At 53.5% G+C, this 23,510-nt stretch overlaps 3 protein-coding genes across 3 annotated transcripts; 2 read left to right on the forward strand and 1 right to left on the reverse strand.

The window, feature by feature from the left end:
• Positions 1–2,561: 2,561 nt before the first annotated feature.
• On the reverse strand, positions 2,562–6,204 carry EVX2 (even-skipped homeobox 2). The gene is made up of 3 exons (XM_059055308.1): positions 5,778–6,204; positions 4,592–4,860; positions 2,562–3,290 (listed from the first exon to the last, which is right to left on the reverse strand). The coding sequence occupies exons 1-3, from the start codon at positions 6,202–6,204 to the stop codon at positions 2,562–2,564; spliced, it is 1,425 nt and encodes a 474-aa protein (XP_058911291.1).
• Positions 6,205–15,062: 8,858 nt separating this feature from the next.
• HOXD13 (homeobox D13) lies at positions 15,063–16,888 on the forward strand. The gene is made up of 2 exons (XM_059055320.2): positions 15,063–15,846; positions 16,638–16,888. Exons 1-2 carry the CDS (start codon positions 15,063–15,065, stop codon positions 16,886–16,888), a joined length of 1,035 nt encoding a protein of 344 aa, XP_058911303.1.
• A 4,894-nt stretch (positions 16,889–21,782) lies between these two features.
• Positions 21,783–22,750, forward strand: HOXD12 (homeobox D12). Its single transcript, XM_059055328.2, has 2 exons — positions 21,783–22,356; positions 22,512–22,750. The coding sequence occupies exons 1-2, from the start codon at positions 21,783–21,785 to the stop codon at positions 22,748–22,750; spliced, it is 813 nt and encodes a 270-aa protein (XP_058911311.1).
• The last annotated feature ends 760 nt before the right edge of the window (positions 22,751–23,510 follow it).

A 23,510-nucleotide genomic window follows, 5' to 3' on the forward strand; every position in this document is an offset into this window, starting at 1 on the left:
TTGCACATTTGTAAAATATCTTACAGTGAGTTCATACAGCCAGCAATATTTAAAGCACGAAGACTTTATTTACAGTTTTGTTTTAATAACCAGATCCAATGGACCTAACATAAGATGAATTTATGTTAATTTTACCAACCAGCGTTCTCATCAATAATATATATCTTGGAGGGAAGTGTAAACATTATTGCCTAAAGTACTTATATACATCTAATAGCTGATCATAAGAAAGGACATTAACAATCTACAAAGGTAAAGCTGATAAAAGGGTACCATATTTTGGTTTATTTTATTTAGCCTTAAATTATATATTAATATTTTAATGTAAATGCCGTAAAAGCTGGTATAATCAATTTTTAATGTAAGTAGTCTCATTGCTTTAAAGGAAAAAAGAACACAGAAAGTTGAGGTTTAGATCATTGCTATTTCATTGGGAAGTTCTCTAATATTTTATGGGAATATTTTAATAGATCCCAGGGAAAATACTGTTTCCCCTTGAAATATTTTCCATTTGATGAAAATAATAATTTCCCCTGTAAAGTGAATTCTTTCAAAAGTTTCCTGAAAGCCTATTTTTAGTAAATAAATTTTTTATATCCAGTGTCTTTAACACAAATATGTCAGAACATGAATTTGAAATAAATCACAGAAAAGAGTGCCAATGGGTATATATGGATGTGTGTGCATCTCTTACATATGTATATGTTTAAGAGACCAGATATCTATATATGTATGTATATATACATATATATACACACACATACACGAATATGTAGGTAGCACCCACATTTAAATACACACACATACCCACTTCGCTGGGTCTAAACATGCACTAGCAAGTTATTTTAGGGCTCTTCAGAAAAGCTCATTATGTGAGGAGCGAAGTGGCTCTGCAGGGAGCATATGGAAATATCTGGGCTTGATTTAATGAGGCTGTTCACATTGGTGGAATATCAACTTAGAGAAAAGTCTACCCAGGGCGTCCAAGTTACCAAAATGAAAATTGGCAATTGAGATGATAAGAACGTGGCTTTCTTCTGCGAAATCACTTCAGGTAACAGAGATAACATTAAATAACATACATTCTATGCACCAAGAACAATGTTTTATGTACCGAGTCTCTTATCCGTCTCTCCTAATGACTTCCCTTAGCGGGTTGTTAGTACTTGACAGCAGGTCTCCGTGCGGGGAACTTTTCTCCAATTCCACATTCAAAGGAGGTCCATCAGAGAGCATGATTGGCAATTTTCGTCATAATCTGCACATTATTAGCATCAAAATTGACGTGGCAGTTAACACTGGTGGGTTTTGATGTGCCTTTCTTCAAGTTCAAGGAAACCCCTCCAGTAGCTGGGGTTGGCAGAGCGGGTCTCAACAACCCAGCGGTGGCTTTGCAGAGGCGAAGGCGCAATAGACATGCGTGAGAAATAAGCCAAGAACCATTTTATCCGAAGAAAAGGAAAGCGAGGAGGGAAGGGGGTGAGGGGAAGAGTTCGAACTTAGAAAAGTGTCTAAGGAAATGCTTCAGGATAATATATATCTAGAAATTCAAGTATTTCCCAGATGGAGTGGAACCCAATCGTTGGAAAACTGAGCTGAAAACGCTTCTTCAAATACTACAGCGATGTCAGTCTTGCAATCCCCATCCTTTCGTTTCCCTTTCCTTTCCTGGCCTGGCTGTGGCAATCTCATTAGCCATTACTTTTTGCATAAAATATGCAAGATACCTCCATCCCAAACCGCAGATCAGAAGAGAGAAGGGCTGAGGGCCGAGAGACAGGCGGCAAGACCGCCGCCCCTTCCCATCTCGGCTTTGGGGCTTTGTCCTTTCCGGGGACGGCGGCCACAGCCCCACCATCCTTGTCCCCCGCACACAGTAAACAATTACACACCCGCAGCCGCCCGCGCTCTCCATCCGCCCTCCAGGCCTTCTTCTCAGACCTCCATTCTTCTGCTCTCCTCGGATAGGGCCCCTAACAAGCTCAGGATGAAAGAAAAACTGCCTACTTCCTCTCACCCTCGTTTAAGGAAAAGAATGGATGGAAGAAACAGAGAAGCAGCAGGACATCGGGGGTGGATTTCCCTCCCGCACAAAGCACTAGCGCACACCATTCCCTTCTCTTTGTTGTGGTTCTCCTTGCTTCTGGCCACGTGGCTCAGCCGAGTAACCGGCCTGACCGCTTAAGCCAGGACCCGAGACCCCAGAGGACTAGTTTGGGGGCAAGGAGATTGTCTTGGGGAGACCAAGAGCTCGGGACAGAGGCAAAAGAGCGGGGTCTGGGCGGCGGGAAACATACTTAGAGGAGGGGAGGTGGCTGGGTAGCAAATACAAAAATAGAAATAATTTGAGGGGAAGTACGCCGAGCTTTCGTGCCGCCTCTTCCCCCCAATTCGGGACAGGTTCCCTTAGGCCTCCCGCGCTGGGGCGCCCCCTGGCGACAGCCTCAGCAGCGGGCAGAGCGTAGAGGGCACGTGGGCGCACAGGGGGCACGGGGGGCGCTCAGGGGACTCCCGGGCACACTCCGAGCGGCGGGCGCGGCCCCCTGGCGGCAGCGACGTAGTTATCTGGTGAGCGGCGCCTCGTCCCTCTGGTCCGGCGGGCTCACGGCGGTCTTGCTAAGCACAGCGGCTGAGTAGGGCAGGAAGCCGCTCTCGGGGCGTGGCGCTGCGGCGCTGCAGCCGAAGTCCGAGCCTCCGGCGGCCCCAGCGCCGCCGCCGCCGCTGCCACCCCCGCCGCCTCCGCCGCCGCCACCCCGGGAGCCCAGGGCGGCGGCGGCGGCGGCGGCGGCCGCCGCGGCCGACTGACTGCTGTGGCAACTGAGGCACGAGCAGGGTGCGGAGCCGCCGCTTGGAGGCGCGCCGGCCGCCGCGGCCGACGAGGCCGCGGCCGCCGCAGCTGCTGCTGCCGCTGCGGCCGAGGCCGCGCTGTTGAGCCCCGCGGCGGCCGCGGGCGTCTGGTAGAGGCCCGGGTGGCGGAAGCTGCACAGCAGCTCGGGCCGCGAGTAGGGATGCGAGAGGGCGCGGAAGGTGTCCAGCGGGCGGATGGAAGTGGCGAAGGGCGATGAGGCCGCGGCCGCTGCGCCTGAGGCCGCAGCGGCCGCGGCCGCGGCCGTGACACCCACGTGCGGGTAGTAGTGCAGCGGCACGTGCGAGTGGAAGGGGTAGGGCAGGCTTCCGGTGGCGGCCGCGTGCGTCATCATGTAGGTGTAGAAGCTGGGGTCGGCCGGGTGCGGCCACGACATGGCCAGGCGCTGCCGCTTGTCCTTCATGCGCCGGTTCTGGAACCACACCTGCGGGGAGAGCCGGGCCGAAGCCCGAGTTAGGGAGCGCCCCGAGGCCTCAGCCCCCGCCCCGTGCCTCCCCGCCCCTCCCAGACCTCCCAATAGCCTGGCCTACGCCCCTCCGACCGGGCGCAGCCCCGACTCCCCTCTCCTCTTCCAGCTGGGACAGTGTGGACGGCAGTGTGGAGCGCCGTAGGCACACCCTCCTAAGCGAACAGCCTTCTTCCCTGTGTCCAATTGCTGCGGCTCCTCGGGCTTCCGCTCCCTTGCTTTGGGCTGCGTTTTCTCGTCCCAACCCAACCTTTCCTCTCCTTCCTGCCACCCACCGGTGCCCGGCCTCGCCAAGCACCCCGTCTCTCAATACCAGGATTTGCACGGGGATTCTAGGCCTCCTTTGATGAGAAGCTGCCGCGGCAGCTTTTTAAAAAAGTCGCCGCGCAAGGTCTTGAGTCCTCTGAGCTGCAAGGAATTGTCCCGAGTGGCACGGGTCCGGTTCTGATATTGAAGGGATGGTTTTGTTGGAATCTTTTGCTTCAAATGAGTGGCGGGAGCAACATCCTCAAACTGGGAGAGGGACTTTTCTACCCCTCCCCACACGGTATCTAATGAAGACATCATTCGTCACAACTCTAAATTAAAGAAAGCCCGACCAAACCGAAGGGAGACTTTCACACTCCTCCCCTATCCCGTGGAGTTTCCTCTTTTCTTTTTCTAGAGTGCCAGATCCTCAGTGAGGATCGCCCAGCCTCCCGGCTATCTCTCCTGGACTTATAATAAAATTAATCGCTTAAAGATATGTAAATAAGGACAATTTCGTTGCCCCCCAGGAGGTTGCTTTTTCCCCCTTTGCCCAGGAGAAAAATTGTTTAGAAAACTTTCTCAACCTAATCGATTTTTAAAATACAGTATCCTTTCTCCTTGTTGTAACGATTTATGTGGAAAATAAATCTCCAAGATCAAGAGCAAATGGAAATTTTCACCTTTGGTTCGTGCCAGAGGAACAAAGACCAGACGGCTTTGCCGCTGAGGGGAAAGTGAGGCCAAGGACATGGGCTAGGGGCACCTGGGCAGGCGCTGAGTTGAGGAGAGCGTTTGCGGCATGGGCTGCGCCATTCGGCGGCTTCCCAGGTCAGCCAGGCCGGCCAGCCCTTCGGATACGGCAGCTGAGAAATAAATATGCCAGTTCCTTTGGTGACTCTCCCCGCGGGTTTTCAGGCCCTCAGCTAAATCTAGCCACCCAGAAAGGAGAAACAAAAATCAACCCAGACACCCTGGGGGAGGCTAGAACAGGCGCATGCTGGAATCAATACCTTGATAGTGGTTTCGGGAAGGTTGAGCGCTGCGGCCAGCTCGCACCGGCGGGGCCGCGACACATAGTTCTCCCGGTAGAACTCCTTCTCCAGGCGCGCGATCTGTTCGCGGGTGAACGCCGTGCGGTAGCGCCGCACCTGATCCGCGCCAGAGCCGGAGCCGACCAGCGCTGCGCCCGCGCCGCCGCCGCCGCCTCCATGCAGGCTGCCGAGGCCAGAGCCCGACGCAGACGTCGTGGTGCCCGCGGCTGAGCCACTCTCCGCGAACCCTGGCAAACAAACGATCGACAGCGCATGAGTCACTGTAGGACCAAGATCTCCGCGCTGGGGCTGCACGAGGATGGGGGAAGCCGCGAGACACGAGGATGGGGGAAGCCGCGAGAGGAAGGCGAGGCGCTGCCTGAATTGATGGGATCTGTCATGCTTACAAATTGCTGCCGTTAATGGAATCAATAAAGTTTGGGGAGCTCTTCATAACCAAATAATAGGAACTCAATGGGGGGGTTGTTTTGTTTTAATAAAAGGAAATTTTCAACTCAGGAGGAAAATTGGCCAAGGGAAAATGCCTACATCTAGACTCAGTTTGAGAAGCTCTGGATTTGCCATGATCTGGAGACCGCAGGCCAGCTTTTTGTACGGCCTCTAACCTTTCTTTGACAGTCTTTGGGATTTGGTTTAAAATATTTTAAGATTGGAAAGACACCAGTAGCTCAAACAGGAACCATTCGGGGGTGGACTCTACTTTTCAACTCTCTCCCGCTGACCCCAGAGGGTCTCCCAGAGGCGCCCAGCGAGGCTCCCTTCGACTTAGAATGCCCCCTCCACTCGGCCTTGGGGCTCAGAGGCCGCGGAGTTCGGAGCAGCTGCCCTGGGCAGTCTTCCCCCAGCGCGACTCAGTGGATGGCTAGGGGTAGGTCGGCTCGCACGGGCGTTTAGACCCGCACGCAGAAACATTTTCTCGGACTCAGGAGCGAGGGCAGGCCCCAGGCCTGCGTCTCTCTGGGAGGCTCAAGGAGCAGAGCCGGAGGGCACGGTTCCACGCCTGCGTCCCGCCCCCGCCTGAACCAGCTCTGTGCGGCTCGCTGCAGAGGGTCGGAGAGGGGCAAAGGCACCAAGAACGGCCGGCAGGGCAGCGGAGGAACAGAGAGGATGGGACTGGAGAGCGCGTCGCGGGCGGCGCGATTACCTTTGCCATTGTTTTCCTTGAGCGGCGCGGCGCCGAGGCCGCCGGGCGAGCGCAGCGCCGAGCAGCCCACCTCCACGTCGCTGCTCATGTCCGCCTCGGCTGCCGCCTCTGAATAATGACCCGGCTTTTTTCGGCCCTCCGCGGCGGACGCGATTTCGGAGGAGACGGTGCTTTCGCTGCCCGGGTGCTGCAGGTTGAACAAAGTATCTATTTCGAATTTGCCCTTGGCAGGGAGGTCTCCCAGAGCGCTGTGCAGGGGGGCGGACGGCAGGCGCGGGCTGAGGCGAGCCGGGTGCTGCGAATTTTCCAGGGCCTCGAGCACAGCATTGCCAGCCGAGTCGGACAAATTGGAGAACCTCTTGCCGGCCGTGGGGCTGTGCAGCCCTCTCTCCATCAGAATCATCTCTTTTCTTATTCTTTCCATCATCTCAGCTTTCTAAAAAATGTCACAGTGGCCCGGCTGTCCCGTCCTAATGATGGGCTGCGCCTAGGGCTAATTCTCATTCAGCCCCAGCGAGCGCCTCTAAATATTATTATCTCTTTTGGAGGGAGGCGGAAAAATTGTGGGATGCCACAGCGAGGGAATGACTGGTCAAAATGACCCATACATCCTTCCGAGCCCGAGATGTCATTCATCAAAAAGTAGCGCTCGCTCGTCATTAAGGTACGAATGACGCCGTTCGAATAATCATTTATTGTAACAGGTTTATAAGCAAATAAATACACGCTCCTGTCAGTGGGTAATGAAGGCGGCTTCAGAGCAGACAAATAGATCCATGTAGGAGGCGAGAAGAGACAAGAAGTGAGGAGGAAGGCTCCCGGTCCTTTGCCCGCTCAGAGCCGGTTCTGCTCGCCCGGGGGTTTGGCCTCGGGGGTGAAATTGACAGTCTGATTAATAGAGCGCGCAGCGGCACATTTCCCCCTTCATTTAGGGGCATCATTACGCTCTCAGTTTGCTGGGTTGCCCCTTAGGTCCTAATCATGCAGCGCCTTCCTCATTTTTCCTCGGACACAGATACGTGTTAAATAATAGATAATGCTTTGATTTTCCAGAGTAGATCGTCAGGAAGTTTTGTTTGTTTGTTTGTTTGTTTTTAACATTTACAAGCGGGAGGAGGGTAAGGTGGGGGGGACAGCGGGAGGATGTAGGAAGAGTTGCGTAAGGAGAAGACCTTGCGCTCCTGTCTGGATTACTTATCTTTCGAATTTCAGAACCAAATATGTATTTTATTTAACAAATAGGACGCCGCGTTCTCTCTCTCCCCACTTCTTCGCCTCAGCCTGGCTACTCTCCTCCCACCCAGGAGGGAGAGAGAGAGAGAGAGAATCTCATAGAGTTTTTGAAAGCACTTCAGTGCTACGTGGCTGGGGAGGTGCGTTGGGCCCGCGCCTCCAAACGGAAATCATTAGGTCCTCTCTGATTTTTTAATACTGTTTGCAGAGTGAGTTCTGAACTTGAAGTCCCAGGTTTTTTACTTTTATAATCCTGCTGATGGATAGGCTTCTCGCCTACGCATTTTCCCTGGGGGAAATGAACTCGGCTGGACGATTTCATAGCAGAATTCAACAGCTAACTTTAAACACAGTCGCAATTTACAGCGCCATATGGGCCGCCCAAAATCCACTTTTACGTTGCCAGCTTTCCCCCTCCCTCCTCAAATCGAATTATTTGTGGCAAAGTTGCCGGGTTTCGAGGTCAAGGATGGAAAAGAAGAGACTTAGTTTCCTTCCCCTGCCATGCCCCTGCCCTCTCTTCCCCACTCTGCTCTCCTTCCTTCTCTCCTTCCTCCTCTCCCCTACCCCAGCCTCTTACCTGTGGCCCCGGATATTCCCTGAGCTGAGTCTGGGCGCGAAAAATCGCGGACTAGCCTTGCTGCTGCTCCTCCCGACCTGAGCTTGGCAGCTGAGCCTCTTGGTGATAACTTTGATGGTCATAATGACGCTGGTGGCAACCATTTTAACGAAGATCAATCTTCACTCAAGGCCGTTGCACGTCTCCTCCCTCGCTTGCGCCCCACGATGCTCGGACCCCCAACGAGCTGTGAGGGTCCACCCACCAGCTGCCCAAGGGGAGAAATCCACGGCCACCGGCAGGAACAAGGGCGGATAGAGACGGGACCAGGAGGTCGGCCTGCGAGCTTCCGAAGCTGCCGAGAGACCCTGGCAATCTGGGCGCTGGTCTCAGGTCCTGCACCGCCAACCCAGACCCCAACCCAGGGCCCCCCCCTTTTCTCCATGCCGCCACACCCAGCACATCGGGGGGGGGTGTTAGGGGCGAACCCGAGATCTATTTGCCCATCTCTCTGTTGGCGCTTTCCTTTTAACTTTGGACCCGTTGGGAGCGCGTCAGGAATGTAAGGGGAGGCGAGGTGTGAAGTATATTTATATACATTTATACACAGAGTCAATGCCAAAAGTTTTTCTCCTGTTCCCCTTGGCACCCACTTATTTCAACAACGCGAGTTCTGCTTCGAAAATCAATTCCGTCTCTTTAAGGTAATAAAACGGAATTCTCCCCCAAGGTGAGAAATGGAAAGCTGGATAGGCACTTGGTGACTGGAGAGGTGAGAGGTGGGACGCATAATGGGCGTTGGGAGCTCAGAGAAGGACATCACCCGGGCCCACCTCCGCCCCTGCCCCAGAGGCCACCCGACTCCGAGCACTGTGAGCCCTTCTCGCGCCGGCTTTCCGGCCATTAACGTGGTCAGAGCTCAGCCTTGCGGATGATCCCACCTCTCCTTCCCTCTCCTTCCACAGTCCGAGTGCCCAGTTCCACCATCCCTGGTAGGCCGCGCCCAGCGGAGGGGGGTTGCTGTCCCAGGAACTTGGGAAGGGTACCCCCTAGTCCCACTTAGCTTTGGGGACTGAATGGGACACTTCGGTCCAGGCTCCAGTCCGTGGGGGTAGGGGTGGGGGGGCAGGCCCTGGCAGGGGGTGGGATCGGGCGGAGGCGCGACTTAAGCGGAAGTCGCGGATGCCTTTATTGCTGTCGTTTGGCGCCCCCGTCTGTTTTCCTCGCGGTTTCGGCGGCTGTGAGCTGCTTTCAATCGCAGGAGCCGCCGCTGGGGGCAGGGTGCTGACGGCAGCCCCTTCCTCCTTCACCCCGCGGGTGGGTGGGTCTCCAGCTTCCTCTCTTCCTCGGGGACCCCTCGGCCCTCGTGCCAAAACCGTGGCAAACCGGACTTCAGTCTGCTGAAAAGGGAAAACACTATTTCTCGGCGACACCTTCATTCATTTCTGGTTTCCAAAACTATTTTGCACCTTTTAAATAACACTAATATTGCGTATTCTAGCACATTTATCATGAAAAGTATGTTCGAGACCACGTCAGGAAAACTACTCACACTAAAAGACATCCATAATTTTTCACTGAACTGCGTTTTGCAATGTTTCATGGAAGACAATGAACATTCCATTACAATATTTAATGTCCCTTAATTTATGTAGATTCCACATTTACTAGTAGTAGTAATATTGGCCCACCTATATAGAGCTTTAACTCTGAAATTACAAGTGCTTTTTACATATATTAGCTTCTCTAATGCTCAGAGCAACTCTAGAAATCATTCTATTATTATCCCTTCTTCAGAGATAAGGAAACTTCCACACAGAGATTAGAGAACTTGCTTGTGATTTAAGTTATCTCTGATAATATTCAAACTATACGGTATTTTAAAGCTTTGGCCAGCATTTATTGTTGGTTCTTTTATTTTGCATATGTCTTCTTTAAATACTCAAAAACATTGAGTCTGCATAGAGGTAGTGAGAAGACTGACACAGTTCTGTTGGGGTTCATTATTGAAATGCCCAAACCTTGCACCTCTCCCGAAATGTCCAGGCTGAAACTGGGAACCACCTGTCAAAAGTCCCTGGTTTTCAGACGCAGCCTCCAGGCCACCACCAAAACCTCCTACTCACTACCAAGGCACAAGACTCACTCAAAAAAAAAAAAAAAAAAAAATCAACCCATGCCCGCGTGGTTTGGCAGGAATTTTTAAGATGCGTTGGGGGTGAGGGTTCGGAAAGGGCTTTCTCCAGAAGGGCTGAAAAGCACTTTTTACTCCAAAGGAGGAATTACATGAAAGAGGCCTAAATTTGTTTTTGTTGTTAGGCCTCCAGACTAAATATTTGTTTCCTGAGCAGCGGCGGGTCCTCCGAGGTGAAGTGGTAAACACTTTTGGCCTTCAACTGAAGGTTGTAAAAATTTGTGCAGGCTGCCCGAGCGGACGAGCGCCGGCAGAGTCGGAGCTGTCGCTGAGCCCCGCAACAAACGGGGCCTGGCTCCTGCCTTCGACGAGGAAGGCTCCAGGCCAACAGGGCCCGAAACCCGCAGGCCCGCAGCCGGACGCAAGCTTGCTCGAGGACTGGGGCCGCCGAGTGCGGCTGGACAGCAGGACCGCTAGAACCCGGGCTGCGAACACCGGGTACGTTTTCTTTAGGCTGAGTGCGGTCCCCACGGCTCGGAGGTTTCGGTGTAGAAGGGAAGATGCGGGTCCGGCAGGGCGGACTCTGTACTGGCAACTTTTTGCTGTCATCCCTCGGCAGGCCGGCCTCGCGCCGTCTCCTCCGGGCCTCTCTGGCTGCTTCTATTTCTCCTCCTCCTTTCCCCCACAATCGCGCGCCCACCAGGACCGCCTTGGGTGGGGGCTGGGAAGGTACTTTGTCCCTGGACTCTGGGGCTACCCCGACTCGCTGCCTGCCTGAAGCTCGTGCGCCCTCGAAGCGAGAGGAAAACTTGCAGGGACATCTAGCGCCGAGTCTGGGGAACTGCGCCCCGCCCAGCCGGTAAGCTAAGCCTGACCACTTACTCCTCCGCCTCCTTCCCTTGGCCTCCTCCGCCCACCGCGCCCCGCCCCGCCCCGCCCCGCCCCGCCCCTTCGTGGTTAGGCATTTCCCTAACCTTCATCCCTTCCTGATGCCGGTGACCATAGCTGGATTTCCCACCGAGACTGTGGGGCTCTGCGGAATGTGGATGGGGGTGAGACAGAGAGAGAGAGAGAGACAGAGAGAGAGAGACATTTATTTTCTTTCATCTCAAAGGGCCGACACAGTGAGCACTTACTGGACTTCAGTTAACAATGATACTGCTAGAGAAATATTCCGAGGATAACCCCACACCTTGAGTTGTCGGACAAAACAGCGGAAGATGGTTTTCGGTCCCATCTTTTGTTTTGCGAAAACAGCAGCAAGTTACCCGGGTCCTCGGGCTCTGCACCCACGCTCCGGCTCCCCCTTCGCAGTGAGATTAGTGCTTCTTTGAGATGGAAGACTCTCGCTGTGTTTAATTCCCGCCAGGACTGTAGGAGGGAGGTAAACCTGGTTTCACCAAATAATGCTTCGGTTTGAAGAGGTTTTTGATTGTTGCAAACCATTTACATTTAATAAAGCCTAATTGTGTTGTTAAATCCAAATGGAATACATCTCAGACACACAGAAAGTGCCTAAACTCAGGATGCCACTGTCTGGCTCTTGCTAGACACCCCTTCCTTCACCCCGGGTTTGCTGTTTTTTTAAATCCTCTTGATATCTCCAGCCTGAGTGAAATTGGGTATTGCCTGCAGAGGGGAAAATTAGCGCCAAAGTTGGCAGAGCACAGACTTGGTTAAGAGCACTGTCCAGCCAGTTCTGCTGGACTTTACTTTGGAATTAAGACTTTATTTCTACACTGAAGTTTTGGCTTCTTACAAGTTAATTAGAGTGGTGTCCTGCACTTTCTGCTGTGGCCATCAAGGAAAACACTTTCAAAGGAGTCCCCAGGACCCCATTCTGTTAGGACCCGGCTATTGTTGTCCTGGCCCTAATGGCCACCGATTAGGTGGTTAATTGAGCTCATTTCTGTCTTGGCAAGCAGAGGAACTTATGTTCTTCAATAAATCTAAATCGCAGCCTGCATCTACCCCTTCCCCAACCCAGGACAGGGACATGATTTGAAAGATCAGCTACAAGGAGGGGAAGAGAGGATGTGACTTCCAGAATATCATCAGTTTCCAAAAAGGGTGCTTGGGCAGGCAAAGGAGGGAAAGGAGCAAGTGATGGGAGGGGAGAGCAGAGGTGACCTGATTCTGTCTGGTAGAGTAGGACTTTGGGGCAATGAAGGGCCACCTTGAGTTTCTCACCAAAATCAGGAAAGATGGCAAAAATCACTGAATAACAACACATCCATTTTTGGAGACATTTTTGTTTGCAAAGACTTTCGTTTAACAAAGACTATTTTTGTTGTTAAAGCCCCAACATAATACACCTACCCACCCACACACAGCATTCAGTCTGTGCTCCTGGCCAGCTAAAGAAAGTTATTCCTGTTAAGTTTAAACCTAAAATCAGCTTGGATACAGGGTATACAAGCTAAATGAAATGTTCCTGCAAATTCAGCCTCAAAATTCCTCCACTACATACCACCCCCAGCTTGTAAACTATATGTCGCCTTAGTTCATAAACTGAGCAGCCCTAACATTGCCTGGTACTCAACCACTGCCCTATGATCCAATAGCAGCAGCTTCCCTGGGATGCTAGGTTTAGGGGGCCCTCATAGGGTCCAGTCAGAGCCTCTTTCCTAAGGGGAATCCCCTCCCCCAGGGCCAGGACCTAGAAGGCTGTACTGGAAGTAGGTTCAGCTGCAGAATAGCAAGAGGGTATGCTCCTTACTGTTCAAAACTTCCTTGGTCTCTGAATACCTGCTAAGATGGGTAGAGAAGCTCCAAGTCTTGCCAGAGTTCCACAAGGAAACTGGAGGCAAGGCCACCATTGAGAAGTGTCTTTCAACTAGAGCATTTAATTCAGACTGCTTCCAGTCCTGCACAACTTAATTTGCTGCATGGAAAATTAAGCCAAAAGTGAAGGGCTGTCCGAAATGAGCAAAACTTGACAAGTTCTTTCTTCTTATCTTAATTTCACTTTCTTCATTTTTTTTAGCATATAATCAGTCATTAAAATATATTTATCAGATAGAAAATGGAGCAGAAATTCCAGGGCACAAAATCACAGAGATATTTAGTTTTGAGAGACTGAAATTTTGTTGGTTCCAGTTATGTCTTAGAAATATTTCAACAAATTTATTTGAGGTAACAGAAAAAAAATTTTTTTAAGTATCTCCATGTTTTCCCTCTCTGAGAAAAGGAAGGGGATACAAAGGAAAAATAAGAGCATTTCAGGGGGCAGCATCCCATGACTGGTTTGGTACTGAAATTGTTGGGTAAAAAGAACCCAGCCAAACTCTTCCAAAAAGTCAGCAACCCTTATCACCTGGCTCTGACTGGCATTTTTAAAAAATATACAAATCCAGCTTCTCTTGCTAACTTCTGCCTTCTCTCAAGTAGCCGAAATTGTTCTTACCAGCAAACTTCGATTCTCTACAATTTTCTGCAGAAGCTTAGGCCCCTCCCGTCTTGAATTGATCATGAACATGTCTAGGACTTCAAAAAGGTCAAACAGATTCTCCTGCTTTTCCTTTCCAGCACCCCTCTCATAACTTTCCCCTTTATTTGAGCCTTTTATGGTTACTGCATTTTGCGTGTCAACACTCCCAACACCAGCAGCCCACCCTGCGATGACGGGCCAGGTCCAAGAGGGCCTCCCTTGCTCTTTTAGTTGCCCCATCCAGGTCCTGTCTTGGTCCAGGAACAGTGGGGCTAGGTGACAAGCTGGCTTCACCAATCACAGGCTCGGGGGAGTGATTTTCTTGGAGGTGGGCTGGACTGGGGTGTTGCTGCTACAGAACGAAATGGGCTCGCTCTGAGGGCTCTCCCACCCACCCCAGTACTGTCGGCTCATCAGATCTAATGTTGCTCCTAAAGTGGAGCCTTAGAGTTGCCGCAGGACTCACACAGGCTCTCCGCTAATGTCTGAGATGGAGGATGATGGACTGGGGTTCTGTGTATGAGGAACGGAAGGGATGAAGAGGGCTCAGGGTTGTGATACCTACACCCTGGCGGGGCTGCCCGGAGCCCACCCTACCCCCTCGAAGTCAGACCCTGTTGCTCTGGGCTGCTCCCATCACGAGCCCCAAATTTGCTTGGGAAAAACACCCTCTTAATTTGCCCCTCTCACTTCTCTGCAGTTGGCAGCTTGGAAAAGAAAACGAAACAAAGGTCCCTGGGAAAGTGAAGTTTTCAATTAATTGGTGTGAGTAACGGGCGGGGGTGGGTGGTGTCTGCAAAATGCAAGAGGCAGTTCGGCTGCTGGACGAGGCGCAGAAATTTCCTGGAGGGCGGCAGAGTGGCTTTCTCCCGGCGCCCTTCAGAGGGTCTTTCTGCGGACCCAGGGAGGCTGCGCCAGGGCTGGGGAGCCCGGCTCAGGAGGCAACTCCCGGTTGGCCTGAGTGTAGAGGCGAATAGCGTGGACCAGGCTTTCGGACTTTTCTCGCTGGGGCAGATCCTCTGGTTCGCCGCGCCGAGGACGGGTCTTTTCGTCCGCTTGATTTATTTGTAAGTCTCTGTCCCCGGCCCCAAGGGCGGCTTCGTGGGCATTTTGTGGGTGGACGGTGTGTGCGTATTGGGGGAGGGGGGTCTGCTCCAATTGGTCTTAATTCGGAGGATCGCCCGGGAGAACACGCGTTAAATGACTTTGGCCCGTAGCAATACGCAAGGTAGAGAAAATTAGCTTCATCGGGTTTGGGGTCTAGGTCAGCTAATCCGAGGAATTAAACAACAGGATCAAAAATCGGTCTGTTTTCACATTATTCTGATCATCCCTGTCCTTCTCCTTCATTTAGTTGTGCAGCTCAGGGAGCCAAGGAGAGGTGGCAAAAACTGCCATGGCCTAGACAAGGCGCAGGCCTCGGCGCCCGCCTCAGTCGCAGACGGGGCCTAGGATGGGCGGTCGCGCAATCAGCTCGTGGGGGTGGCTGCGGCGCAAACGCCTGGGTCCGGGGGAGGGCGGGAAGGGGCGGTGGGCTGCGCGAGGGCTGGGGAGGGGTAGGGGCCGGGGTGGGTGGGTCCAAGGGGCCGGGGCCCGGAGCCAGACTGTCCCGCGCCCCCACCCCCACGTGGCCCTGCGCAGCCAATGGCACGGCCCAGAGCGGGAGCCCTTGGGGAGGGAGGCGGCCCCCCGACCGGCTCAGGCCCCCTCCCAACCTGAACTTCGTTTTTATAAACGTCCCGCGATGAGCTAACCTGTTGGAGGGCGGGCTGGCGGGCTGGCGGGCGGGCGGGAGGCTCGCAGAGGGAGAGAGGGCGAGAGGAAGAGGGCGGGAGCGAGAGAACGAGAGAGAAAGGAGAGGAGGGAGGAGGCGCGCCGCGCCATGGGGTCGTGCACGGGGCCGGGGCCGGGGCCGGGCCAGGCCGGGCCATGAGCCGCGCCGGGAGCTGGGACATGGACGGGCTGCGGGCGGACGGTGGGGCCGCCGGGGCGGCCCCGGCCTCCTCCTCCTCCTCCTCTTCCGTGGCGGCAGCGGCGCCGGGCCAGTGTCGCGGCTTCCTCTCGGCGCCAGTGTTCGCCGGGACACACTCCGGACGCGCAGCGGCGGCGGCGGCGGCGGCGGCAGCGGCGGCGGCTGCAGCGGCGGCGGCCTCGGGCTTCGCGTACCCGGGGACCTCTGAGCGCGCGGGTTCCACCTCGTCGTCGTCATCTTCAGCTGTGGTCGCGGCGCGGCCGGAGGCTTCCTCCGCCAAAGAGTGCCCGGCGCCCGGCGCGGCCGCTGCAGCGCCCCCGGGCGCCCCGGCCCTGGGCTACGGCTACCACTTTGGTAACGGCTACTATAGCTGCCGCATGTCGCACGGCGTGGGCTTACAGCAGAATGCTCTCAAGTCGTCGCCGCACGCCTCGCTGGGAGGCTTCCCGGTGGAGAAGTACATGGACGTGTCGGGCCTGGCAAGCAGCAGCGTACCGGCCAACGAGGTGCCCGCGCGAGCCAAGGAGGTGTCCTTCTACCAGGGCTACACGAGCCCCTACCAGCATGTGCCCGGCTACATCGACATGGTGTCTACCTTCGGCTCCGGGGAGCCTCGGCACGAGGCGTACATCTCCATGGAGGGCTACCAGTCCTGGACGCTGGCCAACGGGTGGAACAGCCAGGTGTACTGCGCCAAGGACCAGCCACAGGGCTCCCACTTTTGGAAATCATCCTTCCCAGGTAGGGACGTTGGGAAAAGGGGAAGGACAAGAGAGAGAGAGAGATGCAGGGAGGGAGGGAGAGGAAGAGAAAAAGAAGGAAAAGAATGGACTGGGAGTCTACGCCCCTGCTTGGGAGTTGGGCACCTATCCTCCTCCCCCCAGCCATGGTTAACCCAGTGGAACAGTTGGTCCAGTTTGTGTGAAATCTGTAAATTCATCCTTTGATTTAAATTGCCTCTCTCACAACCCTTTTCTTCCTGTGTGCGGGCATAGGCCTATTTTCCTCCTGAAGTTAAAGGTCTTTGCTGCCCTTTGCTCAGGCCTTGACCCCTCCTCCCCAAAGAGGTGTCACGGAGTTGAGCCCCACTTTTCAGGGACATGAATAACCCAGAGTGACCACTAAAGCTTCCAAGAGCTCACAAACTCCAAACGCAGGAACACGAAAAGTCAAAGTTTGAACAAACAGCCTAGATATTTCTTTTTAAGTCTGTGTATGTTTGTGTGTTTGCAACCAGCATTTGCAGAAACTGTGCTTATGAGAGTCCCCAGCAACTACACCATAAAATCTCAGGCTTGTTAAGATGCCGGTTTGAGAAACCATGATGATCCATCATACAGGCCTTCACTTTGAAGTGTAAATAATCTTTCTTTAATAACATGTAAATAATATGTCTGTGTAAATAATAATAAAGTGTAAACAGCCTGTCTTTCTTCATTCTCTGTACCCCCTCCAAGTCTACACACACAGTCCCCAGCTGGGTGCTCCAGATATCCTGATCTAATTTTTCCTGTGCTGTTTTTTTATACCAGGGGATGTGGCTCTAAATCAGCCAGACATGTGTGTCTACCGTCGGGGCAGGAAGAAGAGGGTGCCCTACACCAAACTGCAGCTCAAAGAACTGGAGAACGAGTATGCCATTAACAAGTTCATTAACAAGGACAAGCGGCGGCGGATCTCGGCTGCCACGAACCTATCCGAGAGACAAGTGACCATTTGGTTTCAGAACCGAAGAGTGAAAGACAAGAAAATCGTCTCCAAGCTCAAAGATACTGTCTCCTGATGTGGGCCAGATTGGCCACAGAGAGTTTAAATGCTTCCACTTGCCTCCAAAAGACCTTTGGAAAGACTTGAATATGTATTTAATTCCCCCATTCCCCTGCCAGTAATGGCAAATTTTGTGAATTGTTTTTCTCTCTTCCCCTTATCTGGCTCTAAAACCTCTTGCTGCCCAACCTGACTTCATAGTTCTGTTTCTTGTTTATTTTTGATTTTGCTCTTGTCTAGGTTTATTTTTTATGACTTTTTAATGTTCTGTTTCTCCCTCCAGGCCAGTATAAAGGACTTGAAATATTTTAAAATAATCCCCCCAAATTAATTTCAGAAGTGCTATTTTGATTTTAGGGTTTTATTTTTTTAATCACTTTTTATACCTGTTTCCAGCACTTCTTATCTTCATAATCCATTAGGGCAGAATGATTTGCAGTCATTCATATCCTGTGATTGGGTAATTGAATCATTAGCTCTCAGCAGTCTCCCTGAGGCAAATGGAAATAGCTCTGGGCAAGCAGTGTTCTAGGGTCACTGGGAAAGTCTAAAAATAGGAGGCTGGAGGGACTGTGATGGCTTTAAAAGCAGCTACCTTATTAAATAGGGTTTGTATCAATATTGGAGTGAAGACAATCTTTCTGACTTTGGGTCTTTCACTTGCTGTTGTAATTGTGTTTAATACACCTTGTAGATTTGTGCTTTTATAATCGTTAATTTGGAAATAATGTGTCCTCATGATGCCTTCATTTCTCTAAATGCAGATATTTAAATGGCTGCAATTGGCAGAGTGACCCACGGATGGTATAAACGCATCCCCTCTCCTTGGCCTCCAATCTGTGGGGCTAGAATTGAGACCATCTCCTCAGTTCCCTGAAAGAGGCTTGAATCAGTGTGGCCATGGGTGGGAACTTTTATCCAGAACCCAGCGAAGAACTTGACTGTCTGAACAAATGTATTGGGCTCTCATGGAGCTTTAAAACATCTAACAAATGTGGAGCTCTGAAGTGCAGGAAGAAAAAAAAGATGTTTCTGAAAGTGATGATAAATAACTACTTTTAAAGTGCTGCATATTTATACAACTGAGAGATTATTTTTGTAGATGCAATGTCTGTGAGCTGAGATACATGGGCAGTGCTTCAGGCATTTAAAAATCACTTTTTTTACTCCTAGGGAGATGCAAATAAACAGAACTCTCTTGTTTCTTCTGAGTCTTTATACATTTGTTTTCTTTTTCCAAGCTTGTGTTGCTTCTAGAAACTGATCTTATTTATTATAAAATCTTGTTATCCTGAATGCTATGGGATTCCCTATAGATGAAGGAAACACCACCAGTTCTGGTCTGTAAAGCCTCCAGGCTCTCCACTTCCATCACCCGTTCCCTCTCCTTTTCCTGTGCCTTTAAGATGAATAGTGATTACTTTAAATTAGCATATAATTTGTGGTGTCTAAAATTATATTTTTTTACCAGACCAGCTCAAAAAAAAATTCCCAATTAAATTCTACTTCTGAAAAAGAAACATTTCAGGCTTATCCCTTATCGCCTTCTCCCGGCAGCCTGCACACAGCAGTTGAAGACTGAAACCATAATTATACACCCTAAACCTCTAGACGCAATTTTTAGGCACTACGAACTTTCTTTCTGAGGGCTTTTTGCCACTCAGGGAAATGGCCGCTGAGGAGCTGGATGCCTCGTCGTTGCTAGCGCCCGGGCGCGATGAATTCAATGGCTGCTAACTTTTGGTATGTGAGTTAAATACAGTTGTGTAAAACCTCACACGATATGTAAACTTCTGGCGGGAGGATTCCCCTATGGATCTGCCAGAGAAGGCGCAGAGACCCAAGGTTCGGAGCTACTTTCGTTTTCTCCTCCTCGGCTTGATTTCTTTCGTATCTTGCAACCGACTTCGAGCAGGCAACTTCGTTTCAATTGAGACGGGCAAATAGACAGAAAAGGAAAAGTGACCACGATTCAATCTTTCAAGAAGAAATAACCCCTGAAAATGGGGCCACACCGTCCCGACCTTCCACTTCGGAAAGAGTTAACTAACATTTTCTCTCTTTTTCTCACAAGACGTGTTTTCATTTGAAACGGGCCTGTTTCCCCTTCTTCTCCATCGTCCCCCCCACCCCCCGCCTTCTTTTTTGTAAACTCCAGGGCCGCATCCTATTTTCCAGGTCCATTTCTCAGGTTTCCTGACGTGGATAGGGAGGATTGCCTCGAGGTTTTCCTTTCATCTGTAGTCTGCCAGTCAGTTTTCCCCGCCTAAGAGAAACAGGAGGTTTGCTGAAGATTAAAACTGCGCTCAAATGCTCTCCAGTGGAATTTGAATTGACGTCTAAATCAATAACAGATGAAGACTTTGTTATTTATATGCATTCCTTTTATATTCTGAATTGAGGAGGGAGGAGCGGAGCCGGTCGGTGGTCGGAGGGCTGCTAGGGAGGCCCGCGAGGCGAAGGGAGCTTCAGGGAGAGGCCTTTGCTTCGGGTGGAGACTGAAAGGCCGCAGGGAGAGCGCATCCAAAACCTGGAAGGTTACGAGCGCCGCCGGTGGAGAATCAAGGCCGGTGCGTCTACGCGTGATTCAAGAGGCGAAGGAGGCTTCGGATCCGGGACGTACTGCCACACAAAGGGGCGGCCGCGACGCTTTCCAGTCTCTGGCAGCCCAGTGGGTCCATCTGATTCCGCTGTCCCGGCCAGCTTTGCAGCTACGACCTCCGGATTTGCGAGACGCTCGGCCGCGCCTGACAGCGGGCCTTGACCGCATGAGCTGGCGACTCCAGGCCGGCTGCGCCGCCCTTCACTGTTGATCTTGACCGTGCGGCGGCGCCTCACCAGGCGTGGAGCTCGCTCGCCATCTCCTGGGCAGTCAGCGGCATTGGCAGAGCTCGCCGTTTAGCTCCGCAACCAAATCCTCTTTTCCCATTCTCCAGCTCACCAGCAAAGCCTCCCTCCCTCCCTCCCTGTCCCCGTCCCCGTCCCCAGATGCCAGCTCCACGGTACAACTTTGTCTGCTGGACCTCGGAAATTATAAACCCAGGAGATGAGGGGGGGCGGCTGGGCATCATCTGAGCCAAAGAGAAATGGAGTCTAGTTGCTCTAGTCTTTTCTATTTCTTTTTTCATTCCTTTACACCTCTAGTCCCATAGGGCAAACCACAGCTATGCGGCTGCCAAAGCGTCCGAAGAAGACACGCCTGGACCTGGAAATACCGGAGAATCGTTGTATAGTACTGAGGAAGAGAGAAGACTGCAGAGACCCGTTGGAGCTGGAGCTTTCAGACCTAGGGAGGCTGTAGCTCCTCGAAAACAGGGCGAGTTTCCCAAAATGAGAACCTAGGTTCCCTAAGTCCCTAGGAACTGAGGTCGCAGCTTGCGCCTACACCCCGCGCCCCTCCCCCCCATGAAAGGACAGGGAATGTCTGTTTCTGAGCTCCTAAGGAAACTCCGACAGAGCCCTGAGGAGCCCAGACTTGCCCAACCCCTACCCCTACCCCCACCCGCACCCCCTACCCCCGCCCTAGAGCAAGAAGAAGAGGCCGATTGCGTTCCCCAGAGCCGCCCAATTGGTCGCCATAACTCACACAATAAAGTCGCAGCGCGCTGGTCAGCCTTGCCCTCCGGCGGCGCCTGTGTGGTCTCCGTGCCGGAGCTGGCGGTCTAACCAATTCCAGCTTGGCTCGGGGACCGCGAGGCGGGCTGCAGGCTGGGGCGGACGCCAGTCACGGGGTAGCTGGGGGTCTTGGGACCGGAGGCAGGAAAGGAGGATCCTTAACCCTCCGGCCACACTAGACTGGAGGAACCGCGGCGGGGACTGACACATTGCTCCCAGCGAGGGAGCGCTGCCGCCCGCCACCCTGTTCGCCAGACCTGCGAACCTGCCAGCTGCCCGCGCGCCCCTGGAGGCGCTGAGCAGAGGAACGCTGCTAGTCCGCTGCCTCGGTGTGCCCCGCTGTTCCCGGCCGGTAGCTCTGGCTCTTCTGTTCTTCCACATCAGATCAGGGGAGCTCGTCCTGCACGCCACGGAGTGGATTAACACCTTGGAGTTCTGGTTTGAAGGGCTGCAGTCTCCAAGGTGACTGCTGGCGATTAAAAGAATGTAGCCTTTGGCCACGATTGGCCAATCAAGCTGTCCAGGTCCCCAAGCCAGCATTCTCCTTGGACCTGGATGGTGATTTTCTTAGGAGCAGAGGGCTGGACCATGGAGAAGCACACCAGGAGTGATGTGAATCCTCCTTCCTGGGCGCCAAACTTAGGCAGAATTTGTGATACATTCCTCTTCTATCAGCAAACTATGCCTGCGGCCGGGGACCTAGGGCTCAGGCAGCGCTGGGTCTTCACTGCCAGATCATGCGTGCAGAGTCCAGTCCAGAGGGATGAGGTGTGGAGGGACGGGGTAGGAGTAGCTTTGCTCAGGCCTAGCGACAGAGTTAATGGCCCCACCAGACCAAGGGCTCTCTGGACAGCCAAGAAGTGCACCGTACTGGAAAAGGCCTCAGCTGCGAGTTAAAGCTGGTAGAAGCAAGCCTGGTCCATGCAGCCAGCGGAAAATGGGAGTGCAAAGACAGTCAAGACCAAGAAGGGCCCCAAGGGACATTGAGGCAAACGCACCCAATGCCCAATGCCCCCAGCTGCTGAAATCAGCCTGGAAACTCGAAGAGGCTTCACTTGCTCAACATGCCTTAGTTCTGCTTGGCAGCCTCGTCATTCGCCATCGAATATTGCGGGTGTTATCATAATACCCTGAATGGGGGGGGGGAGAAACGGGTCGGGGGATGTAGGCGGTGCTGAAATGACCGGCTTTGAAGAACCTGCAGGCAAAGTTTCGTCCAATCGTCTGAGCCTGTCCTCTTATTCCCGGTTGTAACTAAATACTGCTGCAAGCGCAGCCCAAGCCCTTTGTTGGAGATGTGTGAGCGCAGTCTCTACAGAGCGGGCTATGTGGGCTCGCTTCTGAATCTACAGTCGCCCGACTCCTTCTACTTTTCCAACCTGCGGCCGAATGGCGGCCAGTTGGCCGCGCTTCCCTCCATCTCATACCCGCGCGGCGCGCTGCCCTGGGCCACCACGCCCGCCTCCTGCGCCCCTGCGCAGCCTGCCGGTGCCACCACCTTCGGCAGCTTTTCCCAGCCCTACCTGGCTGGCTCTGGGCCTCTTGGCCTGCAGCCCGTGGGCGCCAAGGACGGATCCGAAGAACAGGCCAAGCTTTATACTCCCGACGCGGCCGCCGGGCCGGAGGAACGTGGCCGTGCGCGGCCTCCCTTCATCCCGGAGTCTAGCCTGGCCCCCGCGGCCGCTGCTCTCAAAGCGGCCAAGTACAACTACGCGGGTGTGGGCTGCGTCGCGCCGGGCTCTTCGGCCCTTCTCGAGGGGACACCCTGCTCCTCCGGCTTCAAGGACGAGACCAAGGGCCCGCTCAACTTGAACATGACAGTGCAGGCGGCGGGCGTCGCCTCCTGCCTGCAACCTTCGCTGCCCGACGGTAAAGGGTGGCCACGCTCCGCGAGCGACGCTTCCCGGGCCGGGCCGGGGTGGGAGGTGGGGTGCAGGGGAGAGTGTGTAGAGGGAGGGAGCCGCCAGGGGCGGGCAGGCAACCGGGAGCGGGCCGGGCTGACTTGGGCTGGGGCTGTGTTGCAGGCCTGCCGTGGGGGGCGGCCCCGGGGAGGGCCCGCAAGAAGCGGAAACCCTACACTAAGCAGCAGATTGCGGAGCTGGAGAACGAATTCCTTCTCAACGAATTCATCAACCGGCAGAAGCGCAAGGAATTGTCCAACAGGCTGAACCTCAGCGACCAGCAAGTCAAAATCTGGTTCCAGAACCGGCGTATGAAGAAGAAGCGCGTGGTGCTGCGCGAGCAGGCGCTGGCGCTCTACTAGCTCCCGGCGTGGCGCGGCCGGGCCGGGCTGGGCCTGCCTGCTTTCACCAAGGCCTGGCGTGAAGGAAGTGAGGGGATAGGGCTTTTCCTTCTGCTCCTTCTCCGCTGGTTCCAGGTACCCTCCCACTCAGACAGCAGCTCCAGAAGCCTGCAGGAGATTTGTGTGGAGACCTGGCCGGTTGAGCATCCACTCTTTCCCCTTTCTCAGAGAAGCCTGCAGAAGTTGCCGTACAACCTTGGCCTTGAGGCTTCCAGAGTGGGGGTCTGGAGTCATCTGTCCTAACTCTTAGCTGGGGCATTATCATACCCAGGGCTCACTCTAGTGTCCTTATACTTGGATTTCGGCTTCCACCTGATTAGTCTTCTTCCCGCCCCCCTCCCCAGCCCTTTCCGCATCTAGCAGGCACCTAACTAGAGCTCAGAGTGGAACTGAATTTAGGAAGAACTCCCGGGCAGATTAGAAAGGGCTGAGGGCACAATTTTGTCTCTTTGCAGCCAAAGCCCCTTGTGGCAAAGCCAGAATATCGACTTTGGAGGAAGGAAAGGGCGCCGTTCCCCTCCTGCATGCCCTGGTTGTTTTGGGAGGACAATAGCCACCCTAGACCTTCGACTGCAGAAGGAAAAGGGATTAAGGGGCACGGTGGCCAAACTCCAGAGACACCTCAGAGTCCAGCTGGGCTGACCCCTCCGGCTGGGCTGAATGGATTGGATACGTGTCCTTCCCGTGGATGGGACGAGGGAGGCTGGGGCTCCACAGCAAA

This window comes from Kogia breviceps, chromosome 2 (assembly GCF_026419965.1).
Source record: "Kogia breviceps isolate mKogBre1 chromosome 2, mKogBre1 haplotype 1, whole genome shotgun sequence".
NCBI lineage: Eukaryota > Metazoa > Chordata > Mammalia > Artiodactyla > Physeteridae > Kogia > Kogia breviceps.

Excerpts from the sequence above, each read along its gene's own strand:
- HOXD13 (XM_059055320.2), top strand. The coding sequence starts at position 15,063 with ATGAGCCGCGCCGGGAGCTGGGACATGGACGGGCTGCGGGCGGACGGT. Across the intron at positions 15,847-16,637 it reads TTGGAAATCATCCTTCCCAG|GGGATGTGGCTCTAAATCAG; the intron begins GTAGGGACGTTG and ends TTTTTATACCAG.
- HOXD12 (XM_059055328.2), top strand. The coding sequence starts at position 21,783 with ATGTGTGAGCGCAGTCTCTACAGAGCGGGCTATGTGGGCTCGCTTCTG. Across the intron at positions 22,357-22,511 it reads GCAACCTTCGCTGCCCGACG|GCCTGCCGTGGGGGGCGGCC; the intron begins GTAAAGGGTGGC and ends GCTGTGTTGCAG.
- EVX2 (XM_059055308.1), bottom strand. The coding sequence starts at position 6,204 with ATGATGGAAAGAATAAGAAAAGAGATGATTCTGATGGAGAGAGGGCTG. Across the intron at positions 4,861-5,777 it reads CAAGGAAAACAATGGCAAAG|GGTTCGCGGAGAGTGGCTCA; the intron begins GTAATCGCGCCG and ends TTTGTTTGCCAG. Across the intron at positions 3,291-4,591 it reads TTCCCGAAACCACTATCAAG|GTGTGGTTCCAGAACCGGCG; the intron begins GTATTGATTCCA and ends CTCTCCCCGCAG.